The sequence below is a fragment of the Nipponia nippon genome, unplaced genomic scaffold, assembly GCF_047370975.1.
Source record: "Nipponia nippon isolate SJK-2023a ecotype South Korea unplaced genomic scaffold, ASM4737097v1 scaffold_2, whole genome shotgun sequence".
Classification (NCBI taxonomy): Eukaryota; Metazoa; Chordata; class Aves; order Pelecaniformes; family Threskiornithidae; genus Nipponia; species Nipponia nippon.
The window spans coordinates 57,544,461-57,567,888 of NW_028262336.1; the positions used below are offsets into that span (position 1 = coordinate 57,544,461).

Here is a 23,428-nt window from a genome sequence, read left to right on the forward strand (position 1 = left end):
TAAGCAGGCAGACAGTTAGAGCTTTTAACGTGCATACAGCGAAACAACCGTCTGTGTAAACCGAGGAATTTTAAGAACCCTTTTCCCTTGGCCAAACAGCTGAATATTTATACCAAGCTGGAGGACACCTACACGAAACTCTGCAGTTCATCACAACACCACACCTGCTGAAGGAAAGTATTGCAAGACCTGGGTTGGTGTCTCTTTTCCAGCGCTGGTCCAATGAAACCGGCTGCTGTTTTCGGCGACGATTAAAAATGTGCAATAGTTGATGTAATCTGCACCGAGCAGGTAACCTTTTACATTTTGTATTCAGTCAGCAGTCACATGAATGATGAGGCACGGACCAAAGCCCTTCTGAATGGTCTGGTTCGCGGTGCCAGCAGCAGAACATGTGATGATAGGGAAAAATCCTTGCTCAGTATTTTTCTCATGCCGTGAGAGTGGAAGAGGGAAACTGAGACGTTGCACCATTCGGTTGCCCCAAGGGCTAGCCCAGTCTTCCCAAATTGAGCGGCAAATGAACATCTCGGGTGACAAAAAGGGGAGGTTAATAAAAGATGCAGGGGAGGGTTTTGTAGTACAAGTCACTTTGAATAATAAGGAAAAAAGTATTCTTGTGATTAAGGCCTATTAACGTCGTTAAGACTTGGCTCCTATTCCCAGCTGCGCCACAACCTTCCTGTGCACAAAGTCACCTGCTCTGCTGCTGGGCTCCTCACCGGGAATATGCAAAGCCCGATCCCCGCCTTGGCGGAGAGCTGCCAGCTGCTCCCTGCAGCGCGCCCGGGGAAGGGCTTTGGCCGGGGAGCCTCAGCGACTGCCATGGGTGCTGCAGGACGGCGATACCTTGCTTGGCTTTTGACTTTTATTTTTTTCCTTCTTTGGTATCTACCATTTTTTTGTCTGTGGGAGGCGAGAGCGGAAGATGCCAAGTGCCTTCTCCCACCCAGCCCCACTCGGCAGAGGTAGGTGATGGTGGGTCCCCCCCCAGCAGCTGGCCCAGCAGGGTGGGGACAAGGGCAGGCCTGCTGCGGGGACAGAGTCCAAGCCGGGCAGCGAGCCAGAGCCACCACCGGTGTTTTGGTGACAGGGCACCTCTCCGGGTCCTGCCTGCTGCAGCAAGGGGGGAGGCGGGAGGCAAGGTGCTGTTGGCGGCCACTGCCCCCACCACAGGGCAGAAGCCACATGGGAGGAATCAGCCCCAAAGCAGCATGCAAGGGCAATGCATTTCTTTACTCATGCAAGACTTTAACGAGCATTTTAATTTGATGTTCAAATGATTCACGGGATGAACATTTTTTCCTGATAAGCAGCTAGCCGAGATAGACCTCGTATTATCCTGTCATAGTCACCATCAATCCAAATTCAGAGATTAAAAAATTACAGCCCTAAGCCAGAGACAAATTCAAATATTTCTAGCGAAAAAGCCAGTAATATTTCCAAGTCAAACTCCCGCCAAGGTCGCTGTGTTACAAGCAAAGTGGTTGTGGGTGCCTTGAGGACCCTTCTCAGCCTTCCTTGGCCTCCCAGCCTGAGCCATCGGCTCCATCTCATTTCAGCACAAACCCTCTGTCTCTGCTTGCTCTCACAACGTCTTTCACATTACTCTCCACTTTCCTTCTTTTAACCTAAATGATAACTTTGAAGGGAGGTTCATGTAGAACAGTATATATTTTTTCACAGCATTTTCAGCTGGAAGACATATTCAAAAGGAAAATTCTGGTTTACGATCATTGTAAGTGTTTTCATTTAAAAAGAAAAGCAAGTGGTTCTCAGCTGCAGAAAAAAAAAAGTCATTTTTTTCTGCAAAATATTTTCCAAAGCATTTTTTCTGAAGGAATTTTGATGGAGAAAACCACATTTCCCATTCAGCTCTTTTCTTCTGGTGACTTAACTGACTTCCCCACCACAGGCTGTGGCAAAGTAAAATCAAGTCACGCAGAGGGATGAAGCATTCGCCTCGCCGCAACTGAAAAAAAAAAGCATACGCTGCTTTCCTGGTGAGCAGCTCGGATGCCGGATCATCAGCGGCGCTAGGCAGGACAGCAGCTGTGAAAACAGCACCAGAGCACGTCTCTCTCATTTACTCGGGTGGCCGCAAATGCTCTGGGGATGCCCCCACCGCGTTTTGCACCCTCTCTTATTCCTACAGGAATAAGTATTGTATTTCCCACAGGTATCGTATTTCCCACCCTCAGCACACCATTTCAACGTCCCCCACGTCCACCTTTCCAGAGGTCGGTCACTTTAGGAGGAGCCACATCTCACAGGCTTTGTGGATGCTTTCGAGGAGTGGTGCAACCCTGCAGAAGCAGGTGCACGTATTTGTTCCTAGCCAGCCAGCTATTCTTCTAACTATTTCCACAACGTAAAGAGCCTGCCCCTGCCATGCACTTTGTTTGTTTCTAATGTTGCTGGGTTGCAAAGCAGAAGTTTGTAGTAAAGTTGGCCAAAGGCGGCCGCGTGCCCCTGTACCTCTGGCTGATGCCCCACCACAGCGTCTCCTTCTCCACCAAGAGGTGGCTTCCTCTCTCCTTTCCTGCTGCTTTGGTCTCCTCTGATGCAACTCCTACCACGTCTTTTTATAGTCCCTGTTTTTTATCAACATAGTGTAGTTGGGAGAGTGTATCAAGGCATTAGCACACCACATCTATTAATGTGGTATTTAAATAGTTGTATTTGTCTTCTGTTACCTACGGGCATGCACTCAGACAACAGCTCTGAATTTGTTCCTGCGGCTTTACAAATACTTAGTAAACCCATTGCTCCCCTCTTTTTTTCACAACTCCCCAAATTACATTTGTGTTGCTTATTCCCCTTGAGGGTCCATCCCAGCCTTCATTACTCTAGAAATTCGACTTTGCTCATAATTTGATTGTCCCGATCTCTTAAAGTCATTCTTCACCTAGGGAGAGTCATCTTCTGTGGCTGCCTCCCTCTTGGAGGGGACAACAGACATGGTCAGAGTTAATGAAGACACAGTTATTAAAAACCCCAGGCAGGCACAGGTGTAGCTACTCACCCCAGCGATATCCCACTCGACAGCGTTGTCCAAACGTGAAGCCAAGGCTTATCCTCTTGTGGCTTCGCCCTTTCGTAGGAAGGGCCTGGTCCCTCCCCGGTGCTTGAGATGGGAAGAACGGGAGCTCCCTGGGCCGTCAGTGCCGCCTGCTTTTATTTCAGCAGAGCTATTTTGCCAGCAAAGGATTACTTGAGTTTTCTCCAGCTTGGTTGGGAATAAATACGCTTCACCTATGACTATAGATTTTGGTCACGAGGGCGAAGAAGCCCTGCAGGGCACAGCAGCTGCTCCTCCTGATACAGCCTTTCCTGTCACTGGGTTCTTGCTCAACCCTAATTGAAATCAGTGCAAGACTTTGATCAAAGAGGTGAGTGCCATTAATAAACGAGGGATTAAGCAAAAGTCAGGAAGCCTTCCTAGTCGAGGGAACCGGCAACCGCTCAGCTCTGGTTTGCTGGATCCAGCGCTCCGTCATGGGACTCGAGTCTAACTATGCCAGCAGTGCCTGTTGGGGCTCCTCGGGGCTGGGGCGTGGGGAGCGGCTACGGCCGCTGCACCGGAGGCTGCGGCAAGGCGTGCTCCCGGGGCATTTCGGCGACGTTAAAAATACAACTCTCCTGGCAGAGTTGGCTCTTCCTGCTCATGTGATGCCCATGAAACCAGCGTGACGAAGCCCAGTGGGTGATCTTACAGGAGGGGGAGGTGGCATTTATTCTATAATATCTACAGCAGCTTATTTTACCTGCTCCTGCTCCCACACTCACAGAGACACCCGTGCCCCATACGTCTGCCCAGGGCCACCCACGCACAGCATGGAGGATGAGGGACTCCACTGGCCACGTCCTCCCCGTGTCTCCTGGGTGTCTCTTGGCCAGTGGTGACAAACTAATCTTTGACCAGATCTTTCGTGCCTGTACAAGATGTTGCCGTTACCTTTCTAGCGCAGCAACAACAACAAAAAAGGATCGGCGGGTGTGCTGGCCATCACCCTACTGCCATCGCAATGGGGTGAGGGTGAGCACCGGCACAAAACCTCACAGTGCAGGGACCTCTGCAGCATGATAGCGATGGTAGAGGGAGCTTATTTGTGTTTATGCCTACTTATTTTCTGATGCATCTCTGCATGACCATTGGCAATCAACCACAGCCACCCTACAACACAGTTCGTGAGCTGCAGCTGTCACCAGGTTCGTGACTTCAGCGAGATCAGAGCCCTAAATCTACCACATTCACATCTCCCTCAACTCATAAACTTTCCCTCTACCGTGCTTTAAGATTACTTTGCAGCACATAAAGCAAATGAAGGATGATGGACACTCAAAGAACAAGCCCCAGCTTCCTTCAGCGCCTCATGCTCATCTTCTGCCCTGACGTGGGGCTGCTTAAACCTCCTGTTTTTCCAGCTGTCAAGACACATCCCCACGTGCTTTAAAGAAGGAAAATGGTGACTTGCACGCCCCTTGGTTCAAAGCAGCACCGAGGCCTCGGTGTGGTCCAGGGGCCAGGTGGCTACACAGTTGCCCACTGCGCACTGGGGGGGCATAGCAGACACAAGCAGATCCAGCGGAGAGAAACGAGCTCCAACAGGCTTGCGGAGATGCACTGCGGAAAACCACGATGTGCCACATCTTGGAGCTACCTGCAGAGAAAACGCACAGCCACAGGCTCTCTGCCTGGCAGTCAGTGGGTTATGCTCACGCAGCAGGACGGGGACGGACAGCCATTTCAACAAGCATGCGAACACCTAACACGTGAAGAGCAAATCTGCAGTTTAAAAACCCACTGAGCTACATCACAGTTGTTTCAGCACACACAGGCCCAAAGTTACCAGCAAACAAGCAATCCAGTGCATAAGCTTGCCATTTCAACAGGTGCTATGAAGAAATTACCCTTCCCTGCACGTTTATAGATGCAGTGGCCACCTGGGGACGCAGGCCCCTCTTGCCTCTCCGGCTGCCCTGGGGGGGTTTGGTCCAGCAGGAGTCCATGCAGGTGGTGGTTTCTTTTAAACACCAACAACCAAGAATGCCTGCTGCCTTCCTGTCATCACAGATCTCCCCAAAACAGGCCGAGATCTTCGGAGGATGGACAAAGACATCCCAAAAGTTCTTGATCCCAAAAGTTTGGTTTTATATTTAACAAAATGAGCAACACAATGACATGCACTGGGGAGAGACGATGATTGGCTACAGCTGATCAAAGTTAATTTAAGCACAAACACAGCTGAGGCCTTAAAAATATGATGTAAAAAGGAAGCTGCAGACACACAGTAATCAGCATTAATGCTTCGGTTGTTGAGAACATCACGGGACAAATGACGTTCCAGTTAAAGCAGCGGTGAGGCCACAAATAGATATTTTATGAGGAACTCTGAAAATATGTAAAAGAGACAGTACAAGTAGTTTAATCAATAAATGAATATAGCATAAGTTGCAAATGAGATGGGAGAATAAACACTAAAAAGAAAAGATATTAAAACATTATTTAATCATAAAAGAAAGTTACAGTATTCAGTAGTTTATTAGGGTGAGCATCTTTTCAGCACAACAGAAAAAGCACCATCAGATATTTAAAATAATAGAGTTTAAAGGGGAAAAAAAAAAGATCAGTTTTAAAATATTCCATTTATTTCTGTAGTTTTTCATCCTTTCCTGATGAGATACTATAATTGTGTTATGGTTTCAAAGCAAAAGATGCTGAACACCAGAATAAGACCTTCCGATTTGTCTTGCTTACATCAGTCCTCTCTAATCCGTTCTGAAGAGCGTATCTTTAACCTGCAAATGGATACGGTGGGACTCCTTTCACCCCTAGCCCTGTTATCTATTAAGACAGAGAGAAAAAAAAAAAAAAGATTAGTGCAATAATTCACCACTATCAGACACTTGCTTTTCTTTCACAACTAGACATGCTTTAATTTAGAAAAGGACTGTGTCCTCCAACTTGACATCCTCCTATATTTTGCACACAGCAGCTCATCACAGCCAGGAGCTTCAACCCGTGCTCTTTCCCTAAAGCTCAGTAATCGCAGGCCAGAGTCCGTTCCCCAAAAGCCTCTTCTCAGATACTACTAAGCCTTAATTATGGAGTTCGCAATGTAACCTTCAGTATGCACACATATGGAAGAGCAGGGCTTTAAAACAAATGCCAAAGTGACAAATTTTTAAAGATAATTTAGTCATATCTAACTAGAAGGAAAATAAAAGCAAATGCTTTTATCTGACATTGATTAAGACACAGACGTATTTACACATTCTTTCCATAATAAATAGAAAACTCAAACTGTGTTGAGAGAGAGAGAAGTAGAAAGAGGTGATGGCATAGAAAATCTGCAGTATCAGCATTGCTACAAATTTTAAACCCAAAAGTATTTTCAAATCTCTGAATACATTTAACTTTCTCGTCCTGCAACAGGATCCAAAAATACCAACAATAGCTTAACATATATGACTGATGTTCTACCAACCACCCTTTTCCTGCTTCCCACCACTCCAACTGGTTTGCTACCTGAAAAACGCAGGAGGGAAAAAACGGCCTTCTAAAACGACAGGAAAAAATATCATTCACCTTGAAAATCCCGCCAGCCTGCGGTTGCCGTGAAAGCCACTCTTTATCCATCCCGTCACTGGCAGAAGTCACATACATTTCTGAATAATCCTTTCCTCCGAAGCAGCAGGAAGTTGTCTTGTCAACAGGAAGTTTCACAGTCTGGAGTCTTTTTCCTGGAGAAAAACATGTATCCCCTTTCCTGTTCGTCTACTTACCACTGGATATTTAAACAGATTATTGTGAACAACCAGCGTGGAGACAGGTGTTCCACAAAAGCAGGTACCAGGGCAAAGGAAGGTCTCATGCCGAGTTTCAGCATACCGATGAGCACCGTAACAGGGAGAAACCAGGCTTCTGTAAACCGCGTTGTTGACGGTGCATTGTTTGACAAGTTTCAGTCTCGGTTGTCACAAACAAATCCCACCCACCCCCAATCCCAGCCTGTCCTCTAATTAAATGCTAATATCCACAGCACAGACATCTGTATCTGAGCTCTTCATCTAGGCCGCCCGTGCAGTCAATGGAAATGGGCTACAATTCCTCCCTAAAATGGGTCACATGAATCATGCCCTAGACCTGCTGACTTTTCTGCTTGTAACTACAAAGGAAGCCTGGAGCGAGCAGACTTCGTGCAGCTCTACCAAGGCGTAACTCGTGCTACACCTCTACTGCCTGCAGTTAAGGAAGATCAATTCCTAGAAGTTTTTCCTGAAATTTCAATAGTCTTTCAAATCAAGCTTGCATAAAATAGGGTTCATGGGACATGTCTGAAGTTTACAAGAAACTAGCACTACCATAAATAATATTAAGCATTTATTATACCAACAACTAGCTACCATCCTAATGACAGTAGTAAACAGATCGCTTCCAGCCTTAACCAGAAGGTTGGTGAGACACCTTACAGCAGATTTTTCTAAAATTCCTCCTAATTCTGGGCAATAAGTGCTTATACCCATCAAGCCTGTTTTATTTAGCTACAGTCGAATTTCTCTTTCCAGAAAGAGCACAAGCATCTCCTTACAAAATACGTAGTTTCCCTGGCCCCTCATCTGCCTGTGTAAAGGGCTTGGTCCCCTTACAGTAACTAACTGCTTAGCGATATGTTGAAATAGCAGTAGAGTAACTTTGATGTTGGGAACCCTACAAGGGGAAAGAAAAAGTGGAAAGTTTGGCCCACTTAACACCTATGAGAAGTTTTTGGTCAACTTCAGAGTGGGGCACCATTTCGCAGGAGGTGTTTATCAAAGCAAGCACCTATATTCCTTTTTATGTGCTCGAAAACCTTTCCCCTCACCCAACAAGCTGTGCCTTGGTCCCTTGAAACTCTGCAATGAACTGACAAAAGCACAGACCAAATGGCTCCACCTGTACCACAACACCAAGCAAGACACAGGAACAGGCAAAAGCAGAGACACATTATTAAGCCGTTGGTGTAGTCCTGACACAATTTTGGCCCACCTAGTTGGGTATGCTGCTCCCCAGAGACAGTCTGGGCTCTGTGTTGGTGTGGGAAGACAGCCTTGCTGTGGAAAATAAGCTACAGTATGTCGTACAGTGCAGGACTAAAGGACATTTGCTGATCCATTTGACTTGCTCGTATGGATGTAACCAGTACATCCAGAACACGAGACTGAGAGGGAATTGCCTTTGTTTCACCAAAAACCCTGACACGAGGGCTGGATACTTTTAAACCATCTTTTAATCCCAAAATAAATAAAAGAAAACAGCAAGTGAGCAGTGGTGAAAGAGCCTCTTGTATGCAATAGCCAGGGAAGTTTCAGCACTCTGGGATTCCTGGGGCTGTATAATAAGCTTATTTGGCACACACTTTGACCCACAATGACCAAAGTAAAAATTAAAGTTTAAAAAAAAAAAATCAGTGTAATGGCATTTAGATTGTCAGAGATTATTTGCATGTCTGGTTACCTGTTAATTCCCTAAGAAGAGCAGATTTTTCAAAATACTTAGAAAATTGGGAGAGAAGAAGTCCTGTCTGTTGCCTGGGAGTGACAAGGACCAACATGAGTCCCAAGACAATGCTCCTGCCACCTGGCTTTAGCAGCACTTTGTGGTTATCCAGTCAGCTGGCAGTGGAAGGATTACATGGCTACATGGTGGCTTATAAAATGCTCGAGAGGCCACCCTAGAAACTAGCTGACACCAAGTCTCAGAGAAAAGAGTGGGGAGGGCATTCAAAGGGAGAAAACATGCACTGTAGGAAAAGCATGAGCCCCAGAGACAAGGGAAGAGACCCTGACTGTACTTGCAGAGTGGATTCAGCAGATAATGGCCCAGAAGATATTGTTTACAAAGCTCTAAGATGAGCAATGTCTTCCCGAAGATGAAAAAAAAATCTGCACCTGAATGCTCTGAAATCCCTCTGAAGTATTCATCTATGCTTGGTATCCGTAGAAGAGAGAAACTTAGCAAAACTTTTAGACCCTGTACAATCAAAGGATATAAAATACATTCATTAGGAAGAACTGGAAAATATTTAATTCCTAATTAAAAGACGCAATTGCAGAAAACTAGCAGGTCATTAAGTGACTGGAAGGCAAGATAAGACTTGGTAACGTACAAGTTAGACATCCCTTGCAAGGCCTTTGCAAAGCCCATGGGATCAGTCATCACAGCCTCTCCTTGCAGCACATCCTGAACCTACAGGCAGCAGCTACCTAGGCTACAGAAGCCTAGACCTGAAAAGCCACTTCACCCTGAACCTCAAAACCTTCACTTAGAAAAGATGCCAAACAGACAAGTTTCCTCATCCATTCCCCTAAAAACGCAGTCCAAGCTTTGGTATCGGTGAAACCTGAAAATCCCTCCCATGCTTTTGGTGAGCTCTTTATCAGTGGATGTATCTGCAACTGGCTGACAGTCATTCAAGGCACACTTAATAGCTGTTGTGAATTAAAAGAGAGGCTTTCATGGAGCTCTCCTCAAACCTCTCTGGGTTATCTCCCTAAATAATTACAATTCACTGAGAATTCAGAAAATTGCAGATTTTAGATATTACTTTAAAATGATAGTGCAGAGAGGGCAGATAAGCATAAGAAATTCCCAAAGAAGGTGGCTCTTTTTGACATGGACACTTAACCTGTGAAAATTCCTGCTGCTGTTTGCTGCGGGTGCTGGGAGTTCTACTTGGGGGAGGGGAGACAGAACAAGTTCACCGAAACCTGAAAATCCATTGGCAGTTGCTGATATATCAAAATCACATCCAGCTCTGAAAGACCCTGAGCTGAGCATAGTTGAAAGCTGGGAATCCATTAGGGATATGTACTCTGCTTTCCCTATTCCTACAGTCTCCCTATGCACCTGCTTACGGACACTATTCCCATTAGCTTTCCCTTAAGAAAACACCTCCAAAAGGGAGGAGAAATGGGAAAACAAGTGAAAAAAGGAAGAAGGTGAAGGCCAGGGAGGAAAAAGGTAGAAACAGCAAACCAGAGAGGAAAAATGGTAGAGTCCACTGCTCCAGCAGGGTATTCAAAGGGCTGGCAGAGGTCACCAGGGAGTGCTCTGCCCACCAAAGGGGGAGGACGTGGGACCAGAAACAGGTCCCAGAGCTGCTGGGATCTCCTAGCTGGAGCTTCCTCCTCCTAGGGTTGGGGTGCAGACTCTGCAGGACAGGAGGAAGTCCTGCAGGTTGGCAAGACCTTGGATGGGTACAAATCAAAAGGTGAGGGGAAGAGCACAGCCTGAGCCTCAGCTAAGAGGTTCCATCGGAGTCAGAAGAGAGGCTGCAGCCTGACCCGCCTGGTACACGTGTGTGCTAGGGTCTGCTGTGTGCTGCAGGGGAGGCACGCGTCAAGGGACGCTGGCATCCCCAAATCTGCAGCCCCACAAAACCCCAAGACTTCTGTTAGGGCTGGATCTGGGTTCAAGAGACCCCAGATGCAACACAGTGCTGTCGCTCCTATGCTGCATTATGCAAATCTGTGCTGTCTGGGATTTGTCAAAATCACGCTCCCATTCTCATCCACTGGCCCCTTGCAGACAGTGTGGTTCAGTCTCTCTGAAGTGCTTCACAAGTGTTTTCTACCCAGACTAAACCAGGCTTGGCAGACCACCAAAGTCCAAATGAGAGTAGCAATGAACAACAGGCTCAGACAATGGGCACACCCAAGATGTTACCATGGGAATAATAAAATGCTGTGGAATTCATTAAATATTTTTTATTATTTCAATTGCAAAATTTATCATAAGGAATTTTCAGCAATAAAAAAATGCTGCTGGCATCAGTGTCATGGGACTTGTATTAACCTCAGTAGGCTGCTCAAAATAATGCACTATGCTGAAGAAACAAGACAAAAAAATCGCTTATGTCATCTTTGCCATTTCGTGCCTTATTCATTTTCTTCCACATCATTTATCAGTAAGATAAATGCTGATCTTAAGTTCGGAGGATGCAAAACGATGCTAATTCAAACAACTTGCAAGTACAATGGTAATCCCCTCAGCAACTTTACCTTTTCCAACACAACAGAGACTGGGAACAAAGGAGACTTATTTACAAAGCTAACTTTTGAGAGCAGGGATGTATAATTACTTTAAAAAAAAAAAAGGCAAGGTTTTAAAAAGAGCAGATATACCATTTCTGTGAAGGGAAAAAAACACCTCTCATTCTTTGCTTTTATTTCTTCTTTTTTTTTTTTAAAAAAACCCACAGAATTCCAGTCCACCCTTTGCAAGGACTTACCTGTCTCAGGGTCAAGACGAATCACTCTCCCACCATCGTAACAAGCTACCCAGAGTTTGCCTTCTGTATCAATGCACATCCCATCAGGAATGCTTTCCTCTTTTTCCAGTCTGTATACACTCCTACGGTTGCCTGCAGGGTAGAAAAACCACAACAAAACTAACTGAGATAGTTGTTAAAATTTTTATCAGTCACAGCCCAGCGGAGTTATTCGTACTATTATTTTCAAAAGCTGTGCTTAAGTCCTGAGTTCTTTGGTACAAAAGAAATAGATCGTGTCTGCTGCCCTGTTTGTTTCCCGAGACAGCTGTTTCTCAGCGTGAAAGCCTGTAGATCAGTCTCTACCCATTGAAAGTATAATCCTTTTTTCTGGTGTTCTTTTCTAGGGCAACACTCATGCTCCCTACTTACAATATTAAACGAATAACTGAATACATTAATGTTATATATATTCAGAAAATTAATTACTTGTTCTAAAAGCAGTTTGGATCACTTCAAGTATGGGTTGCTTCCAGTCAGAGAACTGGAGACTTTTCAAACAGATTGCTGGAACGTGCCAATAATCACTGTTCCAACACAAAACTGACCTTCAGATATATAAACTGAGAGTTTATATAAACACAGAGTTAGGAAACGCATCAACTTCAAAGGCATACTGTCAACCTAAAAACAAACAACTCTATCTGAACTTTTATCCACTGTTATTGAAGAAAATTAAAACCAACTTTCCAACATTGTTTATTTTATGCTCTGACAACTTCAATGTTTCTCATATGTAGCAATATTTTTAATGAGTTTCCTTTCTGCTCCTGGGGAATGCCAGATTGCCCTCAGAAAGAGAGCGAGTGAGCACGGGTGAGAGAGAGGAGAACCACCCTACTTCCTTAAGAAAAATTAAATTGTAAACCATAGCAGAGAGATATTGGGACAAGATGCTACACCTGAAAAGACTTTAAACTCACAGTTTTAAAACTAAATATCAAATTGACTGGGTTCTTTTAAAGCAAAATACTGCAGTCCGTGTACTCAAAAGCAAATTATTAGTCCGACTCACTGGAATTTTTCTTTTGCCCAAGCTTGTAGAAGCCCTGAAGGGGTTGTTTTGTTTTGAATAAATGAAGGAAGAAGAGTTTTGAGTTACTGCTTTCCAGTTGTTGCTTAGCTCTGTCTGCAGAATCTTCATCTGAGAGCTTACATTTTAAAAAACAAAACAAGGTGAAAAAAAATCTAGAGAAGCTAGCAGAGGCTTTGCACAAGACTACAAGCTTTTCTGTTACTTTGCCTGTGCTGTCAGGAATAAGAAACACGCAACCACAGAAATCTAGCCATACAAGAAACGCTTTGCCCTTTTTACACAGCAAGATCAGATATGTGTTGTGTTTAGTAACAGCAGTCCAGATTAGTACTCAAACTCCGTCACGCAATTTAAGTACTTTATAATATTACCAACAGGCTCTGAGTAGTTTGAGCTAGGAGCCTACGCAGGCGCAGATGAATGTTAATATGGCTTCTGTTGTTTTGTTCTAAAGAGGTTTCTGAAGAAGCGCTCCCAAAGCTCTGATCATCTCTGCATAATAACCAGAGCGGAAACAAACGTCACAATCTTTAGGCACAAACGATTATTTTAGAATAGAATGATTCATACCAATTTTTCCAGTTTGGAGATCATAATCAAAGGCATCCACCGAGTAGGACAAGCTGTCAATGTAAAAGAAAGTTTTGTGATCCAGCGACCAGTCCAGCCCATTAGAAATGTCCACCTGATCAAAGTGCTTCACTACTGAGAGGTCGGAGAAGAGCGTATACAGAGAGCCCTGGTGTCTTTCCAGCACGGCCGGTCGAATCTCCTCAGCCATCGTACCTGTGCAGAGCCAAAGGGGAGAAAGCAGGTTCAGAGTGAATGGGCTCTCCTCCAGGTTTGGTGGCAGCCCCTTGCTATGATGATGACCACACTGCCCATGTAGAGGGGAGCAGTGCAGGGGCTTCAGAAATTTGGGGCAGAAACCGAGTCAAAAGCAAAAGAGAAAGGTAGATTTCAAAAGTCCTTGCTTTTAGCAGAAGATGACAAAACACAGCCTTTGAGTTTTTTGTTGAACTGTGGCAGAAATGGCATGCAGCGTGGTTTCTGCTAAATGATTTATTCAGTCATTCAAATATTATGAAAGGTGTGGTCAGCATTTAACTTCCCACAAATCTTAATGTCTTGTATAGCAGAGAGACTGGAAAAAAAAATTTCTCCTCCCTCAGAACGAGTCTTACTAAAGCCTTTTCAAAAACAAATCTCATCATTGTGCTTCCAAGTTGGCAGCTGAGACTGGCTCTTGAAAGGCTGGGTAAAAGCAAGTTAAGGTAAGCCGGGGGACTCAGCTACAGGGCAGATGCACAGAATGGTGTCTTAAAAACCAGGAGGACAGGATCACGGGATGGCTGAGGCTGGAGGGCACTTCTGGAGATCATCTCGGCCCACCCCCTGCTCAGAGCAGGGTCAACCACCACAGGTTGCTCAGGGCAGCGTTGTGTCTTGAGCATCTCCATGGATGGAGACTCCACAGCCTCCCTGGACAACCTGTTCCACTGTTTGGTCATCCTCAGTAAAGAGTTTTCTTACATTTAAACAGAATTTCTGTTTGTGCCCATTGTCTCTGGTCCTATCACTGCGCAACACCGAGCAAAGCCTGGCTCTCTCTTCTTTACTCCCCCCTCATCAGGTACTTCTACATATGGATAAGATCCCCCTGAGCTTTCTTTTCTCCAGGCTGAATAGTCACATAGTTTTTAGAAATATCATCTATAAATTCTGATTTATGAATAACAAACCCCACAATACCATAAATTTCTCACTGGAAAAGTATCTTCTATTGGCACTCTGCCAGTATTCAAAACAAGCATGCCAACAGAGGGGAGGCAAGGCCAGTGTCTTAAACTAGACAGGCTCTGAATGGTGGGCCTTTTTAAAAAAAAAATAGTCCTGATTAGATGGTGTCCAGGTGATACAAATAGATTTGTATATGGGATTAAACTCTTTCCAAAGACAACAAAAAAAAAATCCCCACCATTTAACTATGAACAAACACTTGCTGCATCTACAACTGATCACTGCATACTGTCACCAAAACCTAACAGCGCAGCAGAAAGAAGGAACCGCCTGCAGCGTACCTGCAAAATACCTCCCTGCAGGATCCACCTTCCCATCGTTGAATCGGTTGTTTGGTTTATCCTTGTCCACCTGAGCAATGGTGGTTACCAGCTGCTCCTTCCATTTCAAAGCAGCAAACCTGGTTCCCAGGGTGATGACGTAATCCCCAGATTTTCGGAGAGCCACGGAGCTCACAGGAGCGTCTAGAAACAAGGTGAAATGGAAAAGGATGTGCTATGGAGAGACATTTCTTTTCACTTTAGACACACAGCAGTCACACTGAACTCAGTGAGACCACAGGCAAAAGAAACAACCTACTTTTCTACCAATAAAACTGATGTTTAAATATATAGACATAGATTCTTTCACATGAAGAGGGCATACTTAATGCATACAGAAAGTTGCTATGAAGAGAATCACCAGTTTGGGACATATAAGCTCAGGGAACTTGAGTATTACCACCACTCCCAGGAGTGATAATTGTTACCAGCACCTAGTTCTGCTAGGTGCTTTAAAAAAAAAAAAAAACGAAAACATAAAAAGGGGGACAGATACAGGCATGTATGCTTTTTACAACAGGTTACTGTGTGGGTTCCCCCCTCCCCAAGGGAAAAATCAATTGCCACAAGAGCTCTGGAGCAACTGTGTTTGTTTAGCACAGCTCCCGGGTAAATCAGTCCTGCATGACCGTTCAGTCGTAACTGATGGAGACAGAGAGTATCTCTGCACGGGGACAGGTCACGCTGGGCAGGAGAGCCACAGCCCTGCACCACACTCTGCCGTGCAGTTCAGACATGCCTTCAGCAGCACCAAAAACACACCAAGGAGTGGCAGAGCTTTCCAAGAGTTAAAGCAAAACAGAGAATTAGTAAATGCTTCATGGTTAGTTTACACTCATTTGAGCTATTATGCAGTAAAACCTCAATTGCAGGTTATTATAAAGGAATTAGTAAAAAAGAACAGCTGCCAAGAGGAGCTGCTCCTTTCTGGCTGCTTGCGCTTGGCCCAGGGTGCCCCTTCCCTTTGCAGCCCCAGCAGTGGTACCACCATGCCAGAAATCCCCATGCTATTTGCCCCCAACACCCGAGATGCACCGCTGATTGCAAGTTCAACTCGAGCAACGGCTTCACCTGGAGGCGTGTGACCGAGGCTGCTGGTGGTCTGGGCCCATCCACGCTGGGCGAGTGGATGCCACTTCTCCTTCCCCTGCCAGCACAGAGAGGCTGGCAGAGTCCTCCCAGCCATGCACGGCACCCGCCAAAAGAAGTCCTTTTGCTGCTCTCCCGACTGCCAGTAGCCACGCCAATAAAAGTGTTTCTCTGCCTGCAGCAGCAGCAAGGGCTTTGCCAGCAGTGTGGGAACACGACTTGCCATTTGTTTTCCCAGCAAAACACCTGGGGCCATGGCCCACAGGAGCCCTTCCACCCAGGCAGCCCCCCGGGCCTCCCTCCCACCATGGGGGAGCAGCCCCCAAGGACAGCAGCCTGTATACCCCTGCCTGCCTGCCCCTGGAGGTGGCGGTCCCCCCCCCCCCCCCCAGTGCCCCTACAGCCACAAGAACGGCCCCATGGCTTCCCGACAAAGCGCCTCAGGGGAAAGGGGTATCAGACTAGGGGAAAGCGGTATCAGACTAGCCAGACGGACGCAGCCACCCTACTGTTCACCGCACAGATACAGCACAGGCTGTATTAGCCCTTGCACCCAGCTCAGCCCGCAGCCACCCCAGAGGGCTTCGTTAAGCAGCATCCACAGGAACTGATTTATTTGCAACACCATTTTACGCCGAACAGAAAACTGACCGTAAGGTCTCCCCCCGGGCACAGTTATGTACGTAGTGGCGCTTTCCCTGTGTGAGTTGAAAAGGGCATTTGAAGTTGTTGCTAAGTGTGGAGTTGTAATTCTCTACAAGCTTCAGTAATGAGTAATTTCTCTCTCAGTTTCCACTTTGGACATCAACCTGCTATTTTAATCACGTGGCAGTGTTTGGGTCTTTTTTTGGTCTTTTAATCACGGTATTCCCAAAGGCACAGCTATGAATTACAACTATTTTATTACCAAACAGAGGAAACAGAAGGAAGTAAAAAAAAAAAAAAAGAAAAAGAAAAGGAGTAGCTACTTCAGCTACTATTCCTTCAACATCTCCAGAGAGACCACATGTAGAAGATCACACCTTTAAGAGTAGGGCCCAGCTGTGGGGTAGGCAGAAGCACACTCCCTCAGCTAAGGTAAGAGGAAATAAGTTTCCAAAATTAATATCAGGCCTTCTGTCATCATAAAACTAGTAACTACAGTAATCTGAAGAGCAGACAAGCCCAGATCAATTTACTGTGAATAACATGAACAGCTTATGGGTGGGCAAAAGCAAGTGATTTTCACCAAATGTTACTGAACACGAGGAAGTAATAAATCCAAGTACTTAAACCACTTAAGCAGCTGCCTTCAAACAGACAAATATTTACGTTATCACATCCAGAAGTAAATCTGCAACTCTTTCTTTATGAGAGTCAGCACATCTCTTCCTTCCTGGAATGAATACTCAAACTATTGAGACTCTACTTAGTGACACTGTTACCTTAAAAAAAATATATCTTTTTAAATCATTATGGGAAATATACTTCCAATAAAGAAAATGTTATGGGCATTACTCATTCAAATCAGTAACAAAACTCCCACAGCTGTCAACAGCAGAACTCTACCTCTGGGACAAAGAGGGAGCAAAAGAGAGCAAGTTGTGAACAACTTAGAGGAAGGAGAAGTCAATAAAATATAACCCAATGGCACAAAATCATAAGAAAAGTCCTCAGGACTAAGGCTGGCCCGTATCTAGTGTCAGTGCACAGGACAAGCTCCAGTATCCTCCTCGGCCTAGGAAAGTCAGGTTTTAGGGAAAAGCCTCCAGAAGATGAGCACCATGCAGCTGCTGAGGGACGCAGCCTCATCACCGCAGGAGTCCTGCCCGTGCTGGGCAGGCAGGGACGCCGTACGAAGTCGGGACGCCGTACGAAGTCAGAACGCCCGACTCTTGCGTTCAGCAGAGCGCCTTCCGAGCCGCTCCTTACCCACAGAGATGGCCTGCACTTGCTTGGTGACCCAGCTCCACCGGCACACCTTTCTGCCCGTGATGTCCACGCAGAGGAGCGCGCTCTCCTTCTCGTCCCAGACGGGCGACTCCCCAATCCTGCAGCCCTCCCTGGCGACGCACTCGATCTGAACGGATGACATGCCTGCGAGGAGAAGCATTCCGGTTTTACCTACGTCTCCCAAGAGCAAGCGCGTATGAAACCAACACCCGGACCTGGAGGCTGCGAGCCTGTACCGGTGCCGGCGGCCCCTTCAGAGCCGCATTTTCAACCCAGAGGGGTTTTACCTGTACAGAGCACGGAACAACAGCGTTTATTTGTCCTGCTTGCACCGATCGCCCGCTTCGTCCTCGTTAAGGGCTCTCACACGTCCCCAGCGCGTGTTTCCCTCCCCAGCTCCTCCCTGCCGCAGCCCGCGGGCAGCGCGGCCCGGCCCGGCCCGGCGCGGAGGCGGGAGGGCGCCTGGGGCCGGCGGGGCGCCGCGCCGGGCACCCCGCGGGTCGGCCCGCAGCCCGGCCTGCCGGCACGTTTGGGGGGAAAAAAGGGGCGGGGGGGGGGAAATAATATAAGAGAGGAAAAAGATAAATCGGTGGGGTGCGGGTTGGCGCCGGGCCCGGGAGGGAGAGGCCCGCCCGCCTGCTCAGGCGCAGGGCCCGCGGCGGCATCGCTGCCGTGCGTGGGACGTTGTGATTTAAATGCGCATGAAGAGAAAAGAGTAATAACAATGCAACGCCCGCAGCCCGCCCGCCCTACCTGCTTCCAGCAGCGCAGCCCGAGCTCCCGGCCCGCCGCCACTCTTATAGCGGGGAGGGGAGACGGGAGGCGGCCACGCTCCGCCGGCCTCAGGGGCCGGCGCCGGCCGGGCCTCGGGTGCCCTCGCCGGGGGCGGGCGGGCGCGGCTGGGACGGGCCCCCCGCCCCGCCCGGGCCCGTCCTGCGCCGCGGGGGAGCGGCGGCCATCTCGCCCTGCCGCCCCGGCCCCGGCCCCGGCCCCGGCCCCTCTCCGTGCGGCGCTGCGAGGCCGGCGCAGGTAGCGGGCAGGAGCGGCTGCTGGGGCTGGGGGGCTCGGCTCCCCCTCCGGCAGCGGCGGGGGGGAGAAGAGGGAGAAGAGATTTCTCCCCGCGGGGGCCCAGTTTCTCGGCTCCCTGGAGAGGCCGGATTCCGACAGGCCTGGTTTCGGCACCCGCGGGGCCTCACCCTGACTCCCAGCGCCAGGGACCGTTCTCCACAGCTCCTGCAGCGTTTCCCTGCTTATCCAGAAACGCAGGGCCTTCAGCGCGCCGTGCCCTCCTTCGCTCCCTTTGCTTCAAAAACTTCCGAAGGCGTGAGGCGAGCGGCTAGCAGCAGCATCTCCCCGCGCAGTTCTCTGCCGCGCCTGCCTGTCTCCATGCTGCCGAGCCTCCAGCCGTAAAGCAGAAGGCGCTTCCTAAGTGCCAGCTCCCCCCTCCAGCACCCCATGACAAACTACCCTTGGGCTTGGATTCAGTCATCCCTGGAGGGAGCCGCGATATAAAAATCACTTCGGTCTCACTGCTCGGTGTCTCATGTGTCCTCCTGGCAACTCGGGGTGCAGCAGGTGGGCGCAGGCTGACCCGCCACCATGTCCCCACGAACCAGCATTAACTTGGCTGCTCCAAAACCCGCCTCTCCCCCCGCCAGGCTCTTGTTTCCAGCTGGCACTTGGAGCAGCCCCTTTATTCGAGGGGCACGGCCCAGCGCTGCGCACCAGCGATTGCACAGCACCCACCGGGCTCCTTTACCAGGCAGCCCCCTCACAGCTCCCGGCACAGATTTCCTCTGTTCTTTATCATACACCTTCCTATTGGCAATTATCGCCTGTCAAGCATTTTTAATGGGTCACCTTTATTCATACAGCGGGTGCTCACACCCCAGACTTCATTTGGTCACTTTTTTTTCTCGTAGTGGTATATTTGGAAAGTTCATGGGCTACATGTCCTTACCAACACGTGTTTCATGCAGGCGTGGACTACTGACGTGATATTTATTAACTTACTGTCACCTTACCTGGGCAGTTAGGCTTTTATTTTACAGGCTTGCATAGCATTACTTCAGTGCTTAGCATTGAATTTTCTCTTTCTGCCCCTACAGCGGTGTCGTACAACAAACAGCAGGATTTCGTCTCAGACCTGAGGCAAGCAAATTATTAGCGACTGCCAACACAGAAAACAAACATCCAGAAAAAAAGTGCCACAACTCTCTTTCTTTCATACATTTTACAACAAGGAAGGAAGATCCAGAGGTTTAAAAAAATGAATGTATGCAAAGAACTCATGAAGTACAGTGAAGTACAATTATCGCTTTTTACAAAGCTCAACCACATTTCCTGCACTCCCGTTGTCCTTGCACACTACGAGGCCGCTTGGGATACGTGGCCAACGCAACAGCGTACTGAATTCAGCAGCGGGAGATAACTCGCATGCTCAACCCACCTGGCCAGTCTCTCTGCTCCTTGCTGACTTAGGCATTTGCCAGCATGGTTTGGAGGCATCAAAACAAGCTGTGTGTTGGCACACACCTTGGGAGAAAATTAACAGCTTCTGCGAGCGCTGGGTTACAGCACAGACTCTGGTCTTCTTCCGAAGTGCCAAAGATTTTGAACTTCGATCTCTAGTTACACGGGACAGTACTCCTGCTTCGTCTTTTCTGTAATGGCTAATCCAGGCTTGCCGAAAGGTAGAGCAGGAGAAATTCATGGGGGCGGTCCCTTCGCAGAGAGTATCACCTGAGTTTTTCTGCCAGTACAAGTTCACCATGGGAGAGGAGAGCGCAGAAGAGATGGCTGCCAAAGGGGGTGCTGCCACGTGGCTTGCCCGCCGGGAACCTCCCACTGCTGCATCGCAGCCACAATGTCTGCTCCGTGGCCTCCAAAGCTGCGCGACAGGGAGCACACACAGCACGTCCGCGGCTTCCAAAGGAGGTGGCTGGTGGCTCAGCGTTTATTCCACGCGGTAGGGCACGTTCCACGCTCACTCCTCCTGCTTTGCAGGGAGCAGGGGAAGGGGAATCTTATTATCACAACCACGAAGAGCATAAGGAGTAGATCTGTGACACAGGAGGTCCTGTAAGGTGAAGCCACAGCCCTCACCCAGGCTGCAGGTTCCCTGAGCCTGCCATCACCCATTACCCTTCTCGCCAGTCAGGAAATGCTGAGCAGTTGTGGAGAACAGCCCATATGCCACAGAGCTGGAAAAATCCCCCCACCCGTAAGGACTGCAGGCAAGAAGGGATGCTGGACGATTTCAGGGGTTATAAAAAGAAACCAATTTTTGCTTATGCTGGTTCCTGGAAGGTTGCAGTTGTTGTTCTTTCCTTTTATGAGCCTGATCCTGTCATTTCTTCATCTTTAGAGCCATCTTCATCTTTCTTCTTTCACCTTTAGTCTTCTCGTTTTACTTCTATGTTAGTCCTCCTCCCTGCTTGAAGGTGGGAGGGCTGTAGGCCTTATCCATGCCTGGTACAAAGTGCAAGTGCCGTGTATCAGACACCTTACAGCTGCCCCGAGCACCGCGCCGCACAAAGGGAGTCTGTCAGGCCTCCTCTGCAGCGGGGCAAGGTGCAGCCGAGAGCGGGGACTGCGCCAAGGGCGCTGGAGCCTAAAGAGCCACTACCTCAGTGTAAGCCTGCCCTGCTGTTACATCCATTAGGGCAACCATAGTGAACACATGGGAATTTACAATTTACCACTAGCAGGTAATACAGATAATACATTTTTTTGGGGGGGGGGAGGGGAATCCAAAACAAACCAAAACAAAAATCCCAACACCAAGCAAGAGCAGGGGTAGAAATGTAAGATCAGTCACTGCCATCAGTTGGCTGGAAAGCAAGAGTTGGCGCTGCCGCGCACTGGTTTTCAGCCAAGTATAGTTCTTGGAATTGACTTGTGTGTCCGGATCAAGCTTTTATTTGTTAGTAAGTGACAAGTAGGTCCAGGAGAGATCAAACTGCTGAGAAGTCTCAACTGTTTACTAGTCTGGATTGTCACAGTCATGTATTTAAATACTCATACAGTTGGAACATTTGCCAAAGTACACCATCTTCCTGCTTTGCAAATGTCTCCTTGGGAGAAGGTGGCACAAGGGTGTTAAACAGCAGACTCGTGCCCATCGATTAATTTATATGTTTCATCAAGTCTAACACCCATTGCTGTCACACTGTCACAGAAGTTAATGCAGAACGGATTAAGAATCTCAAACAGGGAATCTTTTCTAAAAAGGATTGCACCAAATTACCGTGAAGTCATATTGAAGCATTTAGCCTTAAAAGTGCAGTTTCTCTCACAGAACCAGCAACAGTAGCCTCTATTTATTACAGTTTATTACGCAGACTTCTTTTGCCATCATTTCTTTTATACTGGCCACGGTCTCATGAAAAAGCATCTCGCACCTAAGAACGTAGTGCTCTAAGCAAACGTGTGACCCTTCCCAGTGCAGCCAGCTTCTCAAGTGTTTCACGAACACCCCTCACACCGTCACACGCACACCGCCAACGTCCTTCTCACGGGAGCACCTGCAAGGGGTCCTTCTCTGCCACCTTCAGCTGCCTCGCAAAGCTCGCGTGCCCAGCGGCTGCCTTGCCAGCCCTCTGCTCTGCGCTCAGAGCAGCTGGGGAACAGGGCGCTTCAGAAAGCGTTCTTCAGTGGAGCACGGCCAAGACATTTTTCATTAATGCCTTACTTTTCTGCTCTTTGTACCCCACGTGACCCAGATTTGCATTTTGCTTGCCTCGGGATAAAAAAAAAACAGCATTGATATGTGCTACGGCAGCTGCAAAATTATAGCCACAACAGAGGCCGTGCAAGGGAGCCAGGACTTCAGGGAAAGGCAGCATCTTTCATTCAAGCAGCTGACTTAGCAACAGTGCTTTCAGTGTTTGCAGCTTTCAGGCACTCAAGCCCTTCTTCAGGCCCAAATCCGAAGCTAACTTCAAATCAACTGCAGGATTGGGGTGACTGAACATTTAGCATGTTCAACAAGACAATTAGAGAGAAGTCTGTTTTCTGGATTAGCCATTCCTAACGAGTGTAAACTACAACTTGCTTGTGGATATCCGCATCACCTGGCTTATCCAGCTTTTGGCCTCTGTACTTCCTGAAGCCAGGAGAGAGGGCTGGCTTGTTGTAGAAGGAATGATCAGAAGGGAGAGGGTTAGGCAATGCTCCTACTACATTTTAGAGGAGATAACAGAACAATGGCTGAGCCACCAGTTTTAAGGAGGGGAAGTACTTTGGTCCATTGGAGTACATTCCAATGGAGTACTTTGGCTCCGTTCAGCCAGATGCAAATGGAGCCTAAAAGGCCAGTGATGCCAGGGCAGGGGTTCCCAAACTACTCAGCACCACCCTTCTGAGATAAGAGACATGGAATGACAAAGGAATGCAACGAGACACCGTGGTTTCAGGTGAAGTGGGTGGGCTAGTTTAGTGATTTTTTTTTTCCCCCCTCAGATATCTCATTCCCTCACTAGGGCCTGCACTTCCAAAGGTATAACCAGAGCCATTTTTCCAAATGGCACGTAACATATTTTCTTTTTATAGGTACTACTCCAGTGGACTCCTTGTGGTTGCTGAGACAACAGAAAATAAGAAGAGTGGCATATCTTGATGTTGGTCACAAGTTCAAGGGCTTTCGGATGACCAGGAGATTTCTTGAAGTCATCTTCCTGTATACGTTGCTGTTGTGCTAGGTTTTAAGTTCTTCCTCAGGACACTGGCCCACCAATTTGGCCACGAGAACGCCTCCCGAGCTGTTACAGAACTCTGTCAAAATATGGCTGGTGTCCCTGCCTTGCCCAGTGCTCTTCCCCAGGATGAGGGCGGGTGGGGCAGCACCTGGGGAAAAACAACAGAAACCAGAAAAAACGTCGCGGAGGGTTAAGTCAAAAGAAACCATAAAGGTGTCATTACAGAGCCTACCCAGA

At 47.8% G+C, this 23,428-nt stretch overlaps 2 protein-coding genes across 7 annotated transcripts in view; both read right to left on the reverse strand.

Moving 5' to 3' along the window:
• LOC104019308 (regucalcin) overlaps window positions 1-5,339 on the reverse strand; it is a 33,587-nt gene extending 28,248 nt beyond the window's left edge. For 3 of the 4 annotated variants that reach the window (XR_015704963.1, XR_015704962.1, XM_009472548.2), the window contains exon 1: window positions 3,026-5,339. The gene's annotated coding sequence lies outside the window, so the exon portion shown is untranslated. Of the gene's footprint in view, window positions 1-132; window positions 255-3,025 lie in introns of those variants that run through there. The other variant, XM_087758469.1, reaches the window with a different exon arrangement.
• A 151-nt stretch (window positions 5,340-5,490) lies between these two features.
• On the reverse strand, window positions 5,491-18,845 carry LOC104019309 (regucalcin). 3 transcript variants are annotated; one of them, XM_087758471.1, is made up of 7 exons: window positions 18,689-18,845; window positions 17,472-17,636; window positions 14,433-14,615; window positions 12,922-13,137; window positions 11,277-11,408; window positions 6,593-6,747; window positions 5,491-5,848 (listed from the first exon to the last, which is right to left on the reverse strand). In XM_087758471.1, the coding sequence occupies exons 2-7, from the start codon at window positions 17,632-17,634 to the stop codon at window positions 5,798-5,800; spliced, it is 900 nt and encodes a 299-aa protein (XP_087614597.1). In that variant the 5' UTR covers window positions 17,635-17,636; window positions 18,689-18,845; the 3' UTR covers window positions 5,491-5,797. The 3 variants fall into 3 exon arrangements, with proteins under 3 accessions (XP_087614597.1, XP_087614596.1, XP_087614598.1); XM_087758470.1 differs by lacking the exon at window positions 18,689-18,845 and adding an exon at window positions 18,246-18,346; XM_087758472.1 differs by lacking the exon at window positions 18,689-18,845 and adding an exon at window positions 17,780-17,802.
• Window positions 18,846-23,428: the final 4,583 nt, after the last annotated feature.